Genomic DNA, 21609 nt, shown 5'->3' on the forward strand with positions numbered 1-21609 from the left:
GTCATGTGGCATTGTGTTGGAGCACTGGAACACTGGAAGAGACTGAATGTTGTGATCTGGGTGGTTGTGAGATTTGAGTTGTCTGAACGGCTTTTCACAGCATGTGTTAAAGACCATGGTTTTATTTAGATTCAGTTTAGACTGACATTCCCATGAATCCTTCGCCTCAGGTGAGGTCTGCTCACACAGGAGCTTTTGCTCTTCTCGGCTAGTTTCAGAGTGAGCAGGTGGGGCGTTCTTTCCGCTGGTCTGTAAGGTATCTGTGAGTTATAACAACCTTGTGTAGCAGTGGGGTCTGCAGTTGAGAAAGATACACATTCATGAAATGTGAAGAGATTTCAACTAATAACTAGAAATTTGGAAACCGGTGACATAGGAAACCTGAATTGTAGAGATACCTAGCAGAAGGCGTGAACTTCCAAATCAGGCAGACATCGGTTGCGATCCCAACACACCTGTGTATTCACTGCCTGACGCTGGGCAAGTTACTTTGCTTGGCTGAGCCTTAGTTTTCTCTTCAGGCTAATTAATCCCTGCCTCTGGCGTTGTCATCAGGATTAAATGAGTCTGTCTGTATAAAACTCCTGGCGTGGTGCCCAGCACTTGGTAGAGGATCCGTTAATGGTCACTGTTATTATTGGCTATTAAATATGCTTTCATCTTCTTCCAAAATACCTAGCCTTGTAACATAGTGGTTAAGAATGCACATGGAGGCCAGACTCCTTGGGCCCCCGGTCCTGGCTCTATACTTCCAGGCTGTGTGACATTTGGCAAGTGTCAAATGTGCTCTCGTTTGCTTTTCTTTCTTTAAAACTGAATAATTACAGTAGCTACATTTGAGGGTGGTTGAGTGTTAAACTAGTATCCATAAAGCCCCCAGGATGATCTGGTACAGAGTGAGCACTCTAGAGCGTTTGCTGTTACCAATAATACAGTCATTAACTCAGAAGGAAATAGAAATATTACACCTTTGAAAGTAGGTATCTTTGAACATTTCTTCAGCTCCTACAACTTTTGCTTACCGTTTGATGTATAATTTGATGGTTGTAGTTCACACCCAATTTATTTCAATGCATATTAAAACTTGAATTTTAAATCTGGTGATACCATTTCATGATATGCAAGCGAGCAGAATTTTCTGATCTGCCACTATGTTTAAATATAAGTCTTACCGTTCTGAAATGTCCTTTTCTGTCCCCAGATTACTCTGAGCTGGGAGAGCTACCGCCACGATCTCCTTTAGAACCGGTTTGTGAAGATGGGCCCGCTGGCCCTGTCCCAGAGGAGAGGAAAAGGACACCTCGTGAGCTTCGAGAGTTATGGCAAAAGGCTATTCTACAGCAGATCCTGCTGCTCAGAATGGAGAAGGAAAATCAGAAGCTGCAAGGTTGGTTTGCCATATTTTTTAGAACTAACAGGGCTGATAATCTTAATTTGTCTTGGCTCTGAAGTGAATCGCATCACACATAAGAATGCCATCTTTAAAAAAACAAACAAACCAAGACGCTCTAACATACGTACATACATACATACATACATACATATATACAAAATATCTGTTTACTTTTTCAAAGTGGAGTTAGTGCTTTTTACTTTCTGGAGGCTTCATGATAACCTCACCCAGCGCATTAAATTATTCCTGGATGGTCGTTTGCGGCATAACATCTGGAACTTCCAAGAGACAACCCTCAAATGTAAGCTTCAACTCTCTGAAGAGTGTTTTTTTGTTTTGTTTTCTCTTTCCCTCCTTACTTTGTCCCCAGCTACAGTCTGTGCCGGGTGGTAGGTGTGAACTAATCCTGCACAAATCAGTGAAATTCATAACCTCACTCTATGTGCCTTTTGAGTGGGTTGCAGGTAACCTAAAGCAAAGAGGACGAAGCTTCAGCATTAGCTGAGTTCTAACTGAACAAGATCCAGATATTTTATAGACAGACTCTTTTAATGCTGCCGACAGCTTTCCAGAAGGCAGGTGTTAGCCTGAAGAGGAAACTGAGGCTCACACCAGCCAAGTTCTTGCCTGGGGTTATGTCAGTATCAAAATACGACTTGAACTTTGAAAGTTTAGATTTTGTTCATTTCCTGTTTTCTTTACTGTTGCTTGAACCAAAAAATATTATCTTCATAGCAGCTAAGTGAAGTGGGTGGTATGGTGGAAAGAACGTGGGTCCCGGAGTATAGAGAGCTGACTGGATATAAAATACTGGCCATTTTGATGGGGAAATCTGAACATACTCTTTCCAAAGGAGGCTGTGCAGGCGGTTCACTTGTGCCGCCACGGCCCAGAGCAGTTTGGCAGTTAGAGCACATTTCATTGAATTTACTCCTTGGCCGCAGATCTTCGTCTTTTATCTTGATGTCTGCATATAGAGCTGAAGGTTATTAAGGCACCAAATCTGGTAAGGTTCATAGTCCACCAGCGTATGTCATCTTTGACCAAAAACACGAAGTCAGATACAAAGTAATAAGACCTTTGAATATGAAAGTAGTTGAGCATTTGGCGTGGGCTACTTACAGGTGCTGTGGGCTCTCCCTGTACCCGGTATTGAGGCTGAGAGACCCTCGAAGTGCTGTGGGAGAGGGTGCCACTGTGAGGGGAGTTTACTGCAGTGATTGCTAAGATTTCTTCCAACTCGGTTTTTCTACCATTTTCTTGGGTGTTCTTGAAGGCAGTTCTAAAAGCAGATGCTTGAAAGAGACTTGACAGTGATCACGTCACTGAGGGTACATCAGCTACATGACTGCTTTGGAGCACAGGACTCATATTCATGCATATATTGGGTTGGGGTCTTTGTTGAAAAGCAGAGAGGCAGTTCTGTTCATCATGTAGGCCGTAAGTCCTAACACTTCACCGGGCCAGTCTGCTTGCAAATGACAGCCACGGAAAATCAGGGCATAGCTGTAAAATGGGCATGGCACCGGCTGGCTTCTTGGGACGTTGGGGGGCATCATGGCTGCCATCGAAGAGACTGATCAGTGTGCCACGAGAGCAAAGCTTCTGTGAAGCTGTGTAAGTGATGATTACAGACAAGAGTGAACAGGGAAGTGTTCCCTAAGGTGACCTGGAACACCTGGCCAGGTGTTGCATCAAGTTCACTGGGCCTTGCCAGCATCTTGCCACCACTTCCTCATTCCATCTGGCGGTGGTCCATCCTGTGAGGTCTTGCATTCTTGCTATTTGCATTAATTTCTCTTTTTGTCTCTATAAAGTTCAACATATGTGTTCACCATTGTGGTGAAAGCACAATAAATTGTTTAATTCAGAAAGCATTGACTGTTTCTGTGAGTAAGGTACCTATATTGCTAAGACACTTCATCATCAATAAGAGCCTGACCGTGAATTGCCTAAAAAAACATCTTGTAAGCTTTGTTGGGGTGGGATGGGGGCAGAACTTTCTCATTAAATACAGAAGCAAGATTTGACATGAACCAACCAGGAGTATACCATGTACTAGACAGACAGTCATTCTGCTACACTGTTTGTTTGTTTAACTTCTTTTTAAAGGAAAGTTAAATTGTAGCTGGGTGTGGGATGTGGTTCTTGTAATTGATCTAGTGTTTAAGCTAGATTGCATGCTGTTTGAGAAAGAAATGAGAAGAACATGTGTGAGGAGGTTCTTCCATGGTTAATTAAGCCTATTTCCTAGATTTAAAAAAAATTTTTTTTAATGTTCATTTATTTTTGAGGCAGAGAGAGAGCATGAGTGGGGGAGGGGCAGAGAGAGAGAGAGAGAGAGAGAGAGAGAGAGAGAGAGAGAATCCAAAGCAGGCTCCAGGCTCCCGAGCTATCAGCACAGAGCCTGACGCAGGGCTCGAACTCACGGACCTCAAGATTATGACCTGAGCTAAAGTCAGATGCTTAACCGACTGAGCCACTAAGCGCCCCATCCTAGATTTTTAATATGTGGATTAAGTATCTGTTACTATTCGGGAAGCATTGCATCTGAGCAGGAACCAAACCACATCATCTAAATTCTCTTCAGTCCCTTATAGGCGGTTGAAAGCTGAATTCTAATTTCCCCAGATAACTTTTAATGGTTCTGGGACCAAAATACATTGCTTGTCTCCCAAGCCAGCAGTCTCCACCATGTCCCTCTGCAAGGCCATTCCTCCCCTATTACAAATGAAGATGTGAGAAGCCCAATGCAGGACAGGATGTGTGGTTCAGTACAACCATGGTTTGGGGTCAGAACACTATTGCTTATCTCACTGACTGATGTAATTCAAAATTTCATGCTTCAGATTAAAGTGTTATACTATATCTGCATAATGGTATGATAACACATTGAATTTTGTATTTTAACTGAAATGTAATTGATATTTTTTTAAAGGGTTTTTCCTGGTTAAGCAAACGCATTGTGTTGGTTATAAAAAAAAAATAAAGACTGTGGTTCTTCTAACATCCCTACAAGTTTGGAGGTCACTTAATCACTGATGCTTCCAGCCTCTTAGCCTTTCCTTACTAAAGTTTTAAGAGATGATGGTAATTGGGGCACCTGGGTGGCTCAGTCAGTTAAGCAGCCAACTTTGGCTTAGGTCATGATCTTGCAAATCATGAGTTTGAGCCCCGTGTCAGGCTCTGTGCTCAAAGCTCAGAGCCCGGAGCCTACTTCAGATTCTGTGTCTCCCTCTCTTTCCCTCTGCCCCTCTCCCACTCATGCTCTGTCTCTCTGTGTCTCTCAAAAATAAATAAAAACATTTAAAAAAATAAAAAAAAAAAAAAAAGGTGATGGTAGTTGGAAGAACATTTTATTTGTGAAGGCAGTCACTAGCGACGCAGGATTGGGGACAGGCAGCTACAGCCCACCCTGTGTAAGAGACATAAATCAGACCTGAACGTCATTAGTCCAAAGTCTGAGTAGGCTCATACATTCATGGTAGATGGTAATAAATGTTTTAGATGAATCTTCTGTAAGGTTACGTTTGCTCTCATATAGTCCTAGTGTCCCATAGCCCCAGAAATACTCAATCGTGGGTTTGTAGACCCTTATTTAATATTTTAAACAGTTTGGTCTTGTACATAAAGGCCTTGTCTGGGAGCTTTGACATTTGTTGCAAGCGTGTACCATCCGCGTTGCTTAATAAGACATTTTGGAGGCTCTGGATTTTAGGTAGCAATGTTAGGATACTCAAACTGCAGGATGGTGCTTAGGTCAACAGTAAAATACATGGATTAAGCCTTTTCAGCGGAATCTTCTGGCTAGATGTTATTGTCCTGTTGAGTTCAGAGAAGGCTCCTTGCATAGCTTGCTGGGCTCTTTAGTGCAGCCAGACAGGCTCACAGCAGAGCTCACTGTCAGAGAAATGTCCCTTGACACTGAGAGCCCAGTGCTACCTGCAGTCCCTGGCCAGCAAGGCTAGTCCTGAACCTGCTTTGCCACAAGGTGGTTTAATGGGACCTTAAAAAAAATGTGTTCTTCAAAGTGAGAAGGAAAAGAATAAAGATGGTAGGTAGAAAATCGCAAGAGAGGCAGCACCAGGCCTGGAGTCACTTGACTACCCACCAGCCAGTAAATAACTTAGGGCAAGCCCTGTACTTGCTCTGAACTTCAGTTTCTGTGTCCACGAAGTGAGAGGCTGGATGAGGGACGTTTTCAGCACCATCTTTTCTTGCATTTGTACTTGAAGGCAGTAATCGAGTCCATTAAGTACATAATCCATGCATCACATGAATAAGGTTTTACCATTAGGGTAGAGTTAACTAGATTAACTGAGTTTGCCTTTGCTCAATTTCTAACACGGAAAAAGAAAATATTTTATTTCATGTTATCAGCACTTAGTTTTGTAAAGCAACATTTTAGACCTTTCCTTATTTGTCTTTATATTTTTGCTAATTTGTGAGTACTTGCTGATTAGCAGAAATTTTTGGATGCTTGGTATATTTCATCTCACTGAATCCTCACAAGAATAACTCAATGAGGTAGCTGTAATTCCCGTTTTAAAAATAATAGGCACTGGAGTTCAGTGTAGTGGTTGGACCTGGAGGAAGGTATGGGGGGGAGGGGGACTTTGGGTCCTGCTCCAACACCTCCGACTTCTGTGGCCCCTCCTCTACTCCTGAATCAAGTGGGGATGGGGGTGGGGAGAGCGTGTGGACTTTGAGGGGGCTGGGGGAGGACACACTTGGAGGAGCGGGGGTGGGGGGAGCACTGGGACCTTCAGGGAGCTGGGGGAGGACACACTTGGGGGCGGGGAGAGCATGCGGACTCTCAGGGGGCTTGGGGAAGACGCACTTATGTGATGTCTGCATTGACTTAGCAGTTTCTCTAGGACTATGAATGGCTGTATGCCAGTAAACTTAACTGTTGAGATGCAATAGACAAACTGCATGAGAGGTACAGTTTACCAAAACTGAAATGAGAAGAAAAAGATCTGAATGGCCCTGTATCTGTTAAAGAGATCACATTTGTGTTGAAAATCTTTCACTCGAAAAAACTCTAGGCCTGGAAAGTTCCCCTGGGTTCTGTCAAACATTTCAGGCCCCTGATGGATACATGCCTAGTCGCAGAAAAAAGATGTGTAACCATAAGCCCCATAGTGCGATGGAGAAGGGCAAGGGCCCCAGGCCCGCCCCACCTCCTGGTCAGGGACCTGGGAGTTGCTGGTCAGCCTCTCGGCCTTGGTTTTCTCAACCAGCACCCTGCCTCAGAGAGTCATTAAGATTAACTGCTGCTGAATATAAAGTACTTAGGACATATATTTGTTTATTATTATCATAAAGACCACAGTTGATCGTCTCTGCAGAGGCCTGTGTACTGGCTCATTTAGCTGGGCAATGCTATGTGTTGTCAAGATCTGAGACCTGAGGTGGGATGGATTTGGGGGCTCACGACATCACCACTGTGTTGAAATAGAATATCATGGTTTTAGGTGGGAGTGAAGTTGTCAGATTTAATCCTGAGAATCGTCAATTTAAACTTTTCCTTTATCGATTCCCTGCCTCTCCCCCCGCCCAACCCCAGTTTGGTAATCCAGGTATAATTCTTAAGCAGTTTAAGCTGAATAAAGTTGGTGGGAAATAACAACTACCTTCGTACATTTGGGGCGATGTCATATGAAAGGGAAGATTTATTCTGTTGAGCTGCAGGAAGCAGAAACATGACGAGGTAGAGGCTACCTAAGAAGGTTTGGCTCTAAATAGGGAGGAACTGTCCTTGGAGAGGCTCTCCTGGTTCAGATGAAGAAATTGTGTTCATCTCTAACCATGCCAGGCACCAGGAATCTTAACACATAGCTCCTGTCCTTAAGATGTTTGCAGTTTAGTAGGGTAGCTGTGAAGATTGATAGAACTGGACAGGTATGGGATATATTTTAGTAGTGGAGCCAACAGGTTTCTTGGGGCAGGGCGGGGTGTTGTGCAGGGGTCAGAGAAATAAATCAAGGACACCTACTAGGCATACTCAGCTTTTTCTAAGGTAAGGAAAATGGGGTGGCGCAGGATCAGTGACTTTAGTCTGGACCTGTCAGCTTGGCTGTAACTGCTCACCATTCCAGTAGCGATGCTAGATGCTAGGAAATGAAGACTTGTAGCCATAGCATTCTCTAACACGCTCTTGCATGATCTCTTCTAGCCTCTGAAAGTGATTTGCTGAACAAGCGCCTAAAGCTTGATTATGAAGAAATCACTCCTTGTCTTAAAGAAGTGACCACAGTGTGGGAAAAGATGCTTAGCACTCCAGGAAGATCAAAAATTAAGTTTGACATGGAAAAAATGCATTCGGCTGTTGGGCAAGGTAAGCTTTATGGGGAATCCATCCCGCCATCCTTACCTCCCATTGATGTTGGGAAGAGGTATGGAATAAAAAAACATCAAGGCCCAATTTTGGTGGCTGTTTCTCTCGTAGTTACCACACCTTTCTCTAGTCTGTTTCCACATATCTTAATTTGTGTGAGTTTCATCACCTTTCATGATTCCTCTTAATTAATTAAAATGCCCAGAAGCCTAGGAAGCAGGAAGAAGATAGGAAAACAGGGCTTAGTTGCCTACAAACTGGGTAATGATGACATATCTAAGTTAGATGGTAAAGCAAAAACTGATTGCATGGCTTCTCTGGGGAAACAACACAGTTTTATGCACAGACTTCGGACAGGTTGTCCCAGGTTTAGATCCCAGCCCTACTGATTTGCCATGTGATCTTAGGCCAGTGACTTAGCCTCTCTGAGTTCCACTTTCCCTGTTTGTGAGGTGTGGGCGATGACGGTGATTGCTGTGAGCAGTAAAAAAGCTGATACCTGGAAGCACACTGCACATCCCTGCTACCCTGGAGGGCCCGGGTGGGTAGGCGGTGTTTGTGGGTTTTTAGTGTGGTTTACTGACAGTGTGCCAGTCCACACTACTACTGGCCTAAGAATAGGACTTGGGACTAAACATTTAGAAACTTTTCCAGTAATTTCACAAGGGTGATCCAAAAAAAAAAAAAAAAAAAAAAAAAAAAAAAAGTGGACTTGTCTTTTATCAGTCTTTTTTTTTCTGTTTCATTTTTATATAAATTCATTTTTACTGTATTTTATAACAGTATCAGCAGTGGATTGGAACATTTTAAAAGAAAACAAAAACTGGTTCTTCACAAATAGTTTGAGTAGCTCCATTTTACAGCTTAACTTTGATGATTATTAGTGTTCAAGTAAAACAACCATTTCTTTTAAATAAATGTATATTAGCATCTGCTGGCAAGATCAGAGACCTTTGGAGTCTAATTTTAGTGGTTATCAAGTTCTGGTCAGTTTAGTCAAGAATAACCAAGAATTCAGACAAAGCAGTTCAAATATGTATGAAGCTTAGTTTTCTTCCGTGGACTTTGTTAGCAGCTCAGCAGAAGAAGTTACACAGTGTTACTTATCTCAAGAGAGTGAGTGGGCCAAAGCATTTACTCCTACTGTAGTCTGTGGGCATTATTTAACCTTTATCTGAACTTGACTGTGTCAGTTTCAGTAATAATATGTAGTGATTGCTAGTTACGACTTTCCCCTTTCTATGGATAAGGAAACATGACGCTGTTGTAATGGTCCCAGGGCCTGTTCACACACCCATCTCCTGGAGTTCTCACCACCACACAGCACTACCTGTGGTTGGACCTGCCTCGGCAGTGCTCTTCTCAGAGAGCAGAAGTGTGGCGGGTGGTGAGGACTCAGACTCTTGATTGGCCAGCGGCTTCCCGTGTGACCTTTGGCAGGTGTCCTCGCCCTCTTGGGCTCCAGCCTTCTGGCAGCTAGAGTGAGAGGCATAGACCCTACAGAGGGTCTCACAACTCTCTTCCAGTTCTCACGTTCTTTTGCCCCTAGTGATTGCTGGAGGCTTACCATTGCACCAAGTGGCCCCAGATTGCCATTTGGAAAAGGGAGAAAGCAGAGAAAAGAAGGACTCTGTTCTTTCCCTTTTCACTATTGACTATTTGATGGTCTTCAGGTGGCTTTGCTTGTACAAAAGGTAAATCGCATGGGTCTGTGACAGCTGTTCTGAATGTTTGAGTTTCTTGGAAACTGGCACCTGGAGATACTGGTTTTTGTTATGTATTTGACAAGAGGGAACTGATGGAAACACTCCAGGCATCTGGAACCTGTGTAGTGAAGTTTGGGATAGGTGATTGTACAGTTTGTAAACTGAGATGAGCTGAGGCTAACCCTCTTGTGTCCACTGACATGGTCATATCATACCTTCTGTGGCAGAAACTCTGTTTCTAACTGCACAAGCAGCTTTTTCAGTTATTCGGCTGGTTTTAACACATAAGATGTAATGACTCCAAACAAATGCCCACAGTCCATCTTGTAGCTCAGAATAAAAAACAAGATTAAGGCGGGGGAGGGGGGGTCAGAACCACCCCTTTGGCCTCTTAGGTAGAAGCCAAGTTACTACAGAGACTTTGAAAGAGAAGATAGTCCCTGTGTGGGTGATGAGGCCCTTCCTCTTAATGGTCTGAGGACCCCTAAGTGATGGAAAAAGGGATCTATAAGCCTTCCAAGTTAAAATTGGATCAGAGCAGCAGGATTAGTGTGTCAGCTTAGGAGAAGGAAGAATAATTCTGTAGAGCTTTAAATAACTCAAAGCTTAGTTTGGGTTTAAATGATTTCACTGAAGATAGCAAGGTAGAGCTTTGTGAACCGGAGTATACTTTTCTAGGACTGAGATTGCGAAGAGGGCACCTCAGCAGTTGGCAGTTCAGGCCAGATGCAAACACTGCTTACCTGTGATCCAGCAATGCCACATATAGAAACCTGTTCTAGAAATTAACCAGTCAAAAATGTACTGCAGTAGGAAGAATGCATATTATGGTGTTGTGTAGCCAGTAGCTAAAACAGAACCAGAAACTCCTGCCATGTGACTGCCCTGTGCCATAGTCCTCGAAAATGACACAGTAGATTTGTATTTACTGGTGTAAGAGATGTCTGAGATAAGTAAATGAAAAAAAAAAATACTGTGTGGTCTCATGTACAGTTGTATATTTCTATATGCACATAGTGTGTGACACATGCATGACACAATTGCAGATATCCGAGTAATAGGATGACCATACATCCGGTTTGCCTGGCACAGCCCTGGTTTACAGCTTGTCCCAGTGAAATAATAAATAGCCTTCCTCTCTGCTTTCAAATGCTTCCTGCTTTGGCGTGGTGAATTATGTGTTCACTCTAGTTATGAGTGAGTGGTTTTTCACTTTCTTTATACCTTTTGCATTTTTAGAAGGGCTTTTTTTTTTTTTTTAAGTGGTGAGCACAAATTACTTCTGAAGTCAGTAAAAATAAAAAGGTGTTTATATTCAGGGGGAGGGTGGCCTCCTGTCCACCAGGAACCCTGCCTGCAGGCCCAGGGTACGAGTGGAGGCAAAACTGAGCATGGGGAAGGCTGTTCCAGTCCTTCTCAGCAAAAACATTGGCTCCAGTTCACATGACTCTTTGTTTTTAAATCACAAAACCTAAGCTCTCTTAAATACGAGAATATGTGGTACTGTCCAATGACACAAGCGATATTCTCTTCTTCCAAAAAATAAACGTCTGATAAGATAATGGGAATGATTTAGTAATAAGAGGAAATTGGTTATCTCATACCTTGGGAAAATATCCCAGTTTTAAAAAAATAGTTTGTGAAAAAGCCCCACTATAAATCACTTAACATGGTGACTGTTTTTCAGGCCACATTTACTTCTATTATAGTTTGAAATGTTAAGGGCTTGTGTGTGTGTGTGTTTACACACACACACACACAAACACACACACACACACACACACACACACACAATGATATTCTTCAAAGCGGGGAGAGAGGAATGGAGTAATCTAAAAAGGCAGATGTCAGGGTGTGTTAGTTTCCTATTGCTTCCGTAACAAATTATTACAAAATTGATGGCTAAAACAGAAATTTTCTTCTCACACTCCTGGAGGCTAGAAGTCTGGGGTCAGGGTGTGGGCAGGGACACACTGGGCATCCCTTGGCTTGTGGCTGCGTCACTGTGCTCTCTGTCTCCATGATCACATTGCCTGCTCTTCTCGTCTTCTCTGTGTCTCTTGTAATGACACACGTCATTGGATAGAGGGCCCACTTGTATCATAAGGATGCTGATCTCATTTTCAGACCTTAATTATGTCTACAAAGACTCTTTTTCCAAATCATGTTCACAGGTTCCAGGGGTTAGGATGCAGACACACATCTTTGGGGGCCACCATTCAACCCACTACACAGGATCATGAGATTAATGCCAAGACCAGCATTTAGAGAGGGTGTGAGTTGTGGTCACAGTGAAGTGTGGCCCTGTATTTCTCCCACAGGCTCGCCTTTTTTGTTTTCTTTTACAACTGGGCTGTGTAAGGGAAAAGTCAAATTGCTTACCGTACCCAGGATATTTCTAGGAGATGGCTGAGTGATTGTTCTAAATAGTTCCTTGTGGATCTGGTAATAAATGAAATTGACCACTATCTGGTTCAGATCCACAAATGATGATTTCATTATTAACCGCCAGGCAAGAACACAAAATATATGTTCTCTGGTCCCCACCCGAGTAGCAGCTTGCTGACTGCTCTGAGAGAGACGACAGTCCCTCCCTCTGCTCTGCTCCTACCCAGCTGGGTGATCTCGGCTGAGGGACCTGTTCCTGTGGGCTTCAGCTTCCTTGTCTTTACCAGGAAGGGCCATCATCCAGCGTCCCTCAGTGGGTCGTGGGGACGACGATGCAGTACTTAGGATGGCGACAGCACCTGGCAACATCGTGCTGGTCTAACCTGCCGCTGCTGTCTTGCCAAGGGTACAGACTTCCGTCAGATGTGGCCAGTGGAAAACCAGGAAAACTGTCTTCCCGGGCAGATGCTCTGATGAGCAGGAAAGTGTTCAAAGCGGTCCCATTTCTTCGTGGAAGGAAGGAGACCTCAGTCCCTCAATCAGAGGCTCCTTTTCTCTCCAGAGGACTCCTGTCAGAGACGAGACAGATTTGGTGTCTTACTCTGCAGGCTCCCTTGTCTCCCCATTTCTACATTCGGGCCTTGTAACAGCTTAATGGTGAACCAAAAAGTTCTGAATCAGAACCGTCAATATTCCTGCAAAGTCTGCCTTAAATGACGTCATTGGCTTTAAGAGAACTTCTCCTAGTTTCAGAGGACATTTTTAATCACGTTGCGTAGTCAAATCAGTTGTATTGAAAACGTGGAGTAGAGGCTCTCGGGTGGCTTTTCTTGTTTTCCCGTCCCAGTTGAATGCTGCCTGAGGCACGTTTGTGTGGACGGCGGCCAGTCCGGCCTCTTGTCCCTTTCTTAGCCCACCTTGTAGACGGTGTCTAATCCGTATTCCCCAATTAGGCTGCCCCCTCCCCAGCTCAGAAACATTCCGGGGTTCCCCAGAGCTGCCACATAAAGTGCAGGTAGCTTGCCTTTTATTTAGTCTCTAATAAATCCCTTCCCCCTTCCCACTGCCACCTGCCCCCACCACACATGCGCCCTGCACCCGAGGCAGAGAAACACGGAGAGTTTTCTTCCTCCGACGTGTCTTCTCTCTCCCTTACCCTTCCCACAGTCTTACATCTTGGCACAAGTGAAGGATTCTGTGAAATCTTGCCATCCTTCATCTGAACCTTCGTATGAGACAACATTTTGCATTGTAGTTTTACACGCCTGGGAGTCTTTCCCTCGAACATTAATTGGCACCAGATGGGGGCTCGTATTCATCAGCTTATCCACCCCCCCCCCCCCCCCCCCCGCCCAAGTGTAGCACAGTCCGAACATCATATATATTTGAAAGCCGTAAGGAAAGTGCGAGGGGCCAGTGGAGGTGGGGGGAAGGACGGGGGTGTGGAGGAAGGAAGGAAGGGGAGCAGGCAGGACAAAATTTTAGTTGTTTCCTTTCCCTTTCGACGCTGCTAATTCATATGAAACAAGAGGCTGTCAGTGGAGTGAAACCTAACTCATTTTTATTATTATGTCGTACTCTGAGCATAAAATCTCTCTGTTTCCTGCCCCTTCTCCTGAAGGTGTGCCACGTCATCACCGGGGGGAGATCTGGAAATTCCTAGCAGAGCAGCACCACCTCAAACACCAGTTTCCCAGTAAGCAGCAGCCAAAGGACACACCATACAAAGAACTCTTGAAACGGCTCACCTCCCAACAGCACGCGATTCTTATTGACCTTGGTAAGTCTACATTTGGTTCGACACGAAAATGGAAGGTCCACTCACTTGAAAAGTCTGGAGAGACTGTCTGAGTTATTTAGTGATCCGCCTTTAGGTTTAGCAATCAAAATTTACTGCTGAGACGTTCAAATGGAAAAGCCCTGGAGTAATCACAGCTGCCTGGAGTCATGTACTTGAAAGTGTATAAAAAGTCTCTCTCTCTGTTGTTGACTCCACTCCGCATGAAGGCTCCGCTCGTGATCATCGTTCAGTTCAGTAATTCAGATACTGATAGGCAGTTTTATCGTCAACCAAAAGAACGTCCTGGAAAACAGAAGTGTCCATACCAAGGCTTGGTCTAATCACAGGAGCCGCCCCCTGGTCTTCACTAATTACAAACAGCACTTATGAGAAAAATTGTGGAAAGCAGTTTATGGGTGGGTGGTGGGCCATTTTGTTTTGGAAACGGGGTGGCACTGGTCTCTTGAACAGTGTTAAAAATGCTAAGATGGGGGCGCCTGGGTGGCGCAGTCGGTTAAGCGTCCGACTTCGGCCAGGTCACGATCTCGCGGTCTGTGAGTTCGAGCCCCGCGTCAGGCTCTGGGCTGATGGCTCGGAGCCTGGAGCCTGTTTCCGATTCTGTGTCTCCCTCTCTCTCTGCCCCTCCCCCGTTCATGCTCTGTCTCTCTCTGTCCCAAAAATAAATAAAAAACGTTGAAAAAAAAAAAATTTAAAAAAAAAATGCTAAGATGGACATAGTGTATTGGCTGTATCCGCAGGTGCCCCGGTGAAGGACTCGTGGAATTGGGATGTAGCTGTGGTATATGAAAGGGCCCCTGACCTGTCCGTGGCTGTGGGTGCAGGTGGGGTGCATCCTCTTCTGGCCCCACGTGGCAGGAGCTCGGCCCTGTGGCTTTTAGAGGACATGGTCCTGCTTCTGGAACGTCCATCCCGGCTGCTGCTGCCACCAAGGGCGCCCGAGGGTCCGTCTGTGCTTTGGGCCCCGCAGTGGCCGTGCAGCAGCCGGGAGGTGAGGATATTTCCCAGTAATCTGGGGTGTGATCTAGATCAGACAGCATCGAGTCTTATCTGTCTGGCCACACAGCAGATTAAAAGGTCAACTGCATAAAAGTTCTTCATTAGGTCCGAGCTCAGATGTCACCTCTGAGAAACTGTGCCTTCAGACGATGAGGTCCTGCTGCTAAGCCTCTCTGTCCCGCTCCATGATACTTACACATTCATTATTGTTCCAATTACCGTTGTTACTTAAAGCTACTATGTAACTTTACCTTGAGCCAAATGCCATGTAAAGTTACTTAACTCGCCTTTTTTTAGTTTTCACACCAGGACCAGCTACCTATTGTTCTATCTCTGTTGAGAGTTGAGAAGATTGAAACACTGAGCGACGTTAAGTAACTTGCTTAAAGTAACACAGCTGGTGTGCTGCTGAGCAGTGTGGCTGCAGGGCCTGTGCCCTCTACCCCTCGCTCCCCAGCCAGTGTCCTTAATGAATAGGCAGCGCCTTCCTACTGCCCTTCTCTGTCTAATGCCGTGCTCTGCGGGCTGGACTGGGGCTGATGTACCTTCCTACCCCCAGCTCCTGGGACAGAGCCCGTCACGTAGTAGGTGCTGAGAAGTCTGAGCTGCTGAACAGGAGCCACCGCACTGGCATACCACTCTCACATGACCCCCGTAACGGCCCTGGGAAATGGGCCCTGTATCCTCTTAAGAAATGAGGAAACTGAGGCACAGAGAGGTCCGTTCTCGACCATAGACACACAGTTAACTGGCAGGACCTCACCCCGCTGTGGCTGTGTGCCACAGTAAGGCCCCTCTGTCCTGAGGCCCTCTGAGCCCATGATCCCCATGTGTTCCCATGGAAATGGCTGGCCGGGTGAAGGGTGATGCTGACGGACCATGATGACTCCGTGGGGACAGTGTACAAGGCGTGGGGCTGGAGCCCGTTTGGCCCACTGACCCCAAGGAAAGCAGTTTTGTGACCTGGCAGCTGTGTTTGCTGATGTGATGAGTAACAAAAAAATGACACTGTGTTCCTATCACGTGAAATGAAGTGAAAAATAAATTGAGAGTAGGAGGTAGAAGGGGGTGGGAGGCACAGCCGTTTTCTGCATCTGCCCCCCACTCCACGGTGGGGTGGGAGGAGGAGGCAGGACCATGTTCTCCCTTCTTCAGTAAAGATGTTCCCTTCTCTGTCTCCTGCTGCTCTCCTGTACTCACTTTTCTGCAGATGGGGAAGAGAAGGCCAGGTCAGCTCAAGGGCCTGGGGTGGGGGTGCTGCCCCTGCTGTGAGCCCACTGCAGCCTGTCCTCCGGTCAGCACTGGGCTCGTGAGAGTTGAGACGCTGCCTTTTCTCATTCACGGGCAGGGCCAGGCTGCACTCACATCCTCTGGTCCCTGCCTGTCTCCCAGCACCCCCTCGCACCCCCAGAGGCCGGCTGCAGCCACCCTTCCCGACCGCACTGGCTGCCTCTCCGCCTCACCTCTTTCCCAGTCCTGGCCTGGCCTCTACTGCGGGCCCTCCGAATGCACGCCCGAGGCCTGAAAAAGCTCTTTCCAGCAGTGCATCTTCAAGAAACCTCTGTGCGTGTCTCCGGGTTTTATCCAGGGAGCCTTCAGAGCCAGACTGCTCTCCTGACTTGAGCTGGGAAGACCACCCAGCGGTGGGCCCCGGTGTGCAGGCCACGGGCTCTGCTCAGTCGGGTTTCAGGGAGCGCTCACGCGGGAGTTCTAGCAGACTTTGCCACTGCTTCCCCCTCACTCCTCGCCAAGGGGCAGCGTGTGCCCACCTAGTTGTTTAGTCTGCACTGTGGCTAACGCGAGGCCTAGTAAAGGTGTGCAGTGCTGCCCAAAACCAAATCCGTATTTCAGTTTTTCCTAGAAGGCGGCATCTTTATCCTGGCCACAACAGAATGCCTGTTGATTGGGGTATTTTGGAACTTCATGGGTTTTTGTTTTCCTGCCGCTTGCTTTATTTTCTGAAATGAGCTGCTAATGTAATCAGCTTTTTATAAGGTTTTTCCCTGCAAAGAGTAAGAATAATAGGTAGTCAGGCAGTTTCATAGTTTATAAAACATATTGCTTAGCCTTGTCGGGTTTCAACTTTACACAACACTATGTGAATGTGGACACATATTATTTCCACTTTAGAGATGATAAACGAAGCCCAGAGAGGTAGTGTGCTTTGTCCAACTTACAAGCTGCTCGGTGGCAGAAAGTTCTGGAACCTAGGTCATCTTAGTGTCTGTATCGTATCCCTTCCAGGACACCCTGTAGCTTCTGTCTTTCTTGGATCTGCCTCCCACCTGCCAACACAGCTTCCCCACCTTAGGGATAACCACACCCAGCCCAGGGAAAATAGAGCAGAGGATGCTTAGCGACTCATTCTTAGTTCAGGAACCTGCCCCAGCCTCTTAAGCCTGGTTCCACCTACAATAATTCGTGCTGCCCCCAGGTAATTGCAGCTTTTCTCTTCTCTGGCTCTCCCTACTGAATAGACCACATGACAACCAACATCCTGCCTTCTGGCTGTGCCTCTCACTCTGGTCACGGCCACACTTAAAAGCTGCCGGTGACAGTGAGCAGCTAGCTGGAGACCCCCTTCACGCTCCCTTCCTCGGTCTTCTACCATTTCAGGGCTCCTGTCCCTGGCATCCCAGCCTGGATACCTTTCAGCACTCAGAACGTGCATCTACGAGGCTCTCCATCCTCTCCCCTGATAGGAGGGATTTAGCCAGAACAAAATGTGAACAGGTAATCTGAGAACACAGATAGAAACTGCTCCCGATCCTCCCCCACATCATTTACTTGTTTTATTAATCTGTGTTCTATAGGTTAGTAAAGCGGTGGCATAGTTTATATACTCCACAGAGGTCTAGTGAGTCTTTGGTGACCAGTAATAGTATTTTTGAGGGACTTCAAGTCTTTTTTTTTTTTTTTTTTGAGAGAGAGAGAGAGAATATCCCAAGCAGTCTCCATGCTCTCAGCACAGAGCCCAACGTGGGGCTCAGTCCCACCAACCATGAGATCATGACCTGAGCTGAAATCAAGAGTCAGACGCTTAACCAACTGAGCCACCCAGGTGCCCCTGAAGGACTTCTAGACACCCCCTTCATCAGTGACACCTACACGGGGTTAGCCATGCCCGTGCTGCAGCGAGAGGCAAAGCAGGTATCCACGGACATGGTGGGGTCCACGATCCAGCATGGGAGCTGTCATACTGATTTTTGCTTCCACTTAACATATTGTAACCAAAGGTGTAAAGCCTGCCTGGTATCTTGAAGAAAAGGAGCTGTAATCCAAGTGTTATAAAAAAGAATTTTCTCCTTGCTTTTTTAGAATCCATAAAAGATGAGGAGGAGAAGAGCCTCCAGAGTGAAGGATGAGCCGAGAGTGTTTAAGAACACTAAATATAGAAGGGCAGACAGGGTTTTCCCTTCTCCCTCCCTGTTTGGTATTTGCCTCACTTGGCCGTGCCACAAAAGCTGAGTGCTGTGCGCTTTGGGTAGGAGATGGGGTTGTTCGTTAGCAGAGGATGGGTGCGTAGCCGTTTCATTTTTGGGTTGAAGTCCTGTGTGAGAAGCTAAAAAGCATTGATGGCAAAACCCAGAAAAGTAGCTAGAATTTGTTGCACAGCAGTCTTGCTATGTAACACTTCTCTGTGTCCAGTTGGGGACTTGGGCAGGATGGAGGTCAGATGAACAGTCACAGCTCAACAGTCACAGCACCAACGGCTACATGCATAATTTCAGCAGGTCTGTCCTTGGCTCTGGTATTATCAAGACCACATTATGGGAACGTATTGATCCCCGAAATAGCATATTGATTACTCTTGAACCTCAGAGTGACAGGACTAAATGTGGATGTGATACAGCAGGGTGGCTTCATGTCTCCCTCTATTCTTCAAGCCAGTCACCGGTGTGCTGGCAAACAGCTCCCCCAAGCCCGTCAAAAGGAGGCCTGATGATAGAATTTGCAGATTTCCACAGTGTAAATGGGCTAATTTTAAGCCACCCGCTTGAGGTCACTGATTGTGGAATTTAGCAGAGATGTGCACAGACACGGGAGGAGCCAGTTCCGATGGTCACTGGACCCAGCCAAATGTTTCCTAAAAATAATCTGCATACAGAAGATGCACTCTGTATGCACTCTCCCCACTCTGCCCCCGTGTCATTCAGTAGTCATTCCACAGATGCTTCTTGAGCACCTGGTACATTCCATGCCTTCTCAGAAAGACACATTCTAGCGGGGAAGACCAACACGAAACAACCGATGACCAAATTATTTCATTAAAATTGTGAGGAGTTGCGGAGAGCATATCTTTTCTCCAGTATTTCTCAAATTTGGCTCAGAGCTAAAACGCGACTATTTCAGAAGACCTTGGGATCACAGCTGTCATCAGGGAAGGAGCCTTGGAGATCATTCAGTTGTTAGGGTTACTGTTCCTTGTGCAGATGAGGAAGCTGAGAGGCAGAGGGTCACGTCAGAGTGCTGGTTTGCCAGTACCACCCCCTGGAGACGCAGGAGTCGCCAGGTCCCTCGTGGAAGCAGTGAAGAAAGAAACTTGTTTGTCAATTGCAGACCGAATAACTTTGCAGGTGGCCTGGTGTGTGAGAGACCACTGGCCTCCCGTAGCAGCTGCAGTGAAGTAAACCAATGCTGAGGGGCTCATGGGTCTCCCCAGGATTAAGTCAAGTGAGCTGTGGAGAGAGTTGGGCAGGATACTCTTGACATTGGAATGGTATTTCTCCTGGAACCAGGCACGGGTCACCTGAGGATCCCTTGAAGGCCTTGTGAAACACACATTCCTGAGGTCACCGTCCCCGATGGGCCACTGAAGAAGACTTTTCTAGATGAGGGCCGGGAGTGTGCATGTTTACAAGTGCTCGGGTGATTCAGATGTCATTAGTGTTTGGAAACTGCTGGGAGAAAGCCCATCTTCACCCTCAAAGTGACAGAGAAGGAAAGATTCATCCTGGAAAACCATCCCTTAGCAGGGTCAACACTTAGACTGTTGAGCATTACATGAAATTAAGTTGTAGGTCATTTAGAAATACGTCTGAATTGTGGGTCTCCTTCTAGGTCTTTCCAGCACACGTCACCACGTAGACGTATGAGACACAAAATCATTCCATGTCTTTCTAATACAAATAAGGAGTTTCTTTTTTTTTTTTTTTTAAATTTTTTTTTTTTCAACGTTTTTTATTTATTTTTGGGACAGAGAGAGACAGAGCATGAACGGGGGAGGGGCAGAGAGAGAGGGAGACACAGAATCGGAAACAGGCTCCAGGCTCCGAGCCATCAGCCCAGAGCCCGACGCGGGGCTCGAACTCACAGACCGCGAGATCGTGACCTGGCTGAAGTCGGACGCTTAACCGACTGCGCCACCCAGTCGCCCCACAAATAAGGAGTTTCTTTCTGTTCATATTTGACTCTGGTCACTCAGCAGTCTCCTCGCTCTATATGTGAGGGACACCCTGCCCTAGAGAGAAATCTGAAGGCCTACGTTTCTCTACTTCATAGCAGATGATAAAATGGTGTTTAAAGAGGCAGGTACCGTAGCCTGATGCATATGCAGGAAGGAAGGGCTTCACAGTTTTTACCCCGTTTCCCTCAGGGTTGGCAGGAGCAAGGTACTTTTCCCAAGCCGGAGTCTTTCTTTCAGTGCTCAGTATGCTGTTCCTGGGCAGGCGGGTGGGCGGGCAGGCTGGTGCAGCTTCTACCCTTCTCACTGAGTCAGACCCTTCTTCTAGAATCTGCACAGACTTTGAACAAACATGCATGGTAAGCAGCATTTTACTTGTAGTTAATAATGTGTGTAGTGAGCATTGAGGTCCAAGGGGCTAAACAAGTCCTGATGTGTGCACTGCCCAAGACTCCAGTCACCAGCGGCAGATTAACATGCAGATACGTGGTCTTTATAAAATGCAGGGCTCTTTCCTGGCGCTGACTTAGTACCTTCTAAATGGGGTTGGAGGGTTGCAGCACTCAGTACCGGATTACGTGAATGCAGATGCAGATTCTCCAGGAACGTTTTTAATCGGCCTGGTCCATTTTCTGCTCACCAGGCTCGCCTCCTCCCTTCCCTCCCTCTCCTGGATGTGTACTCAAGAGCGTGGGTGAGCTGCGGTGTTCTTTTAAAAGAACTATGATAAACACATACCTATAAACATACCATTATGAACAATGCATTTTCCAAAATAAAAGAAATTTAGAGGCACTGTTTTACGTTTTTAACGTCTGGATAAATAGAATTAGCTGATTCTCATTTTTGTTTCTGCATTCAGTCTGTTGCGTTTATGTTGTTTGAAATACATGAAGACAAAGCCAACCTTGCATAGATAGATACATAGCTGGAGAAGGGAGGAAGGACCACATGGACCCTCGAAAGACCGACCATACATTGAGAACTATTGACCTAGAAACATGTAATGTAGGGAAACAGCATCCCCCCAAATAGAATTCAGTACATAGACTGCACTACGAAGTCAGATGGGCAGTCCTTCTTCTTGTCCCTTTAGTCAAGAGCTTAAGACCAGAAGCTTGTGACTGTCCCTACTTAGGAGTCGGTGCAGGGGCCTCTCTTGCTGTGCCTAGTCCCAGACGCTGTGAGACAGGAAATGGCATTGGGAATGGCATTGGGAACACTGGGACATATGTTGCAGCTCAGTCAGGTTTGTGTGGACAGGTTTCTTGCATAAAGAAAATCAGTGACAGCTTCTGACACTGCAACATGGGAGACTAGACCAGTCTGGGTAATTCCTGAAGATCTGGAAGTTTGGGGCTCACTGGTGTTTTGGTGAATCTAGATGGTGATGTTGTTTATTACTGTTTTTATTTGGAATTGTTATCAGCGTTCAGTTCCACGTGTTGATGAAATTCTAAATTCCATGGAAATCAGTTGCTAGGCCTATACTTTGCCTCAGAAGTTTGTTAGAACATGAGGTTTTCAAACTTAGGTGGGACCTTATAGTCAGAGAAAAAGTTGTGCCTCTACCTTGAAAGA

At 46.0% G+C, this 21609-nt stretch overlaps 1 protein-coding gene across 5 annotated transcripts in view; it reads left to right on the forward strand.

The window, feature by feature from the left end:
* TBC1D1 (TBC1 domain family member 1) overlaps positions 1–21609 on the forward strand; it is a 227163-nt gene that overhangs the window by 178836 nt on the left and 26718 nt on the right. For all 5 annotated transcript variants that reach the window (XM_078446215.2, XM_078446213.2, XM_078446212.2 and 2 more), the window contains 3 exons: positions 1202–1387; positions 7572–7733; positions 13449–13607. In XM_078446215.2, coding sequence (XP_078302341.1) covers positions 1202–1387; positions 7572–7733; positions 13449–13607 — 507 coding nt within the window. The remainder of the gene's footprint in view (positions 1–1201; positions 1388–7571; positions 7734–13448; positions 13608–21609) is intronic.

The sequence above is a fragment of the Panthera onca genome, chromosome B1 (assembly GCF_046562875.1).
Source record: "Panthera onca isolate mPanOnc1 chromosome B1, mPanOnc1 haplotype 2, whole genome shotgun sequence".
Classification (NCBI taxonomy): domain Eukaryota; kingdom Metazoa; phylum Chordata; class Mammalia; order Carnivora; family Felidae; genus Panthera; species Panthera onca.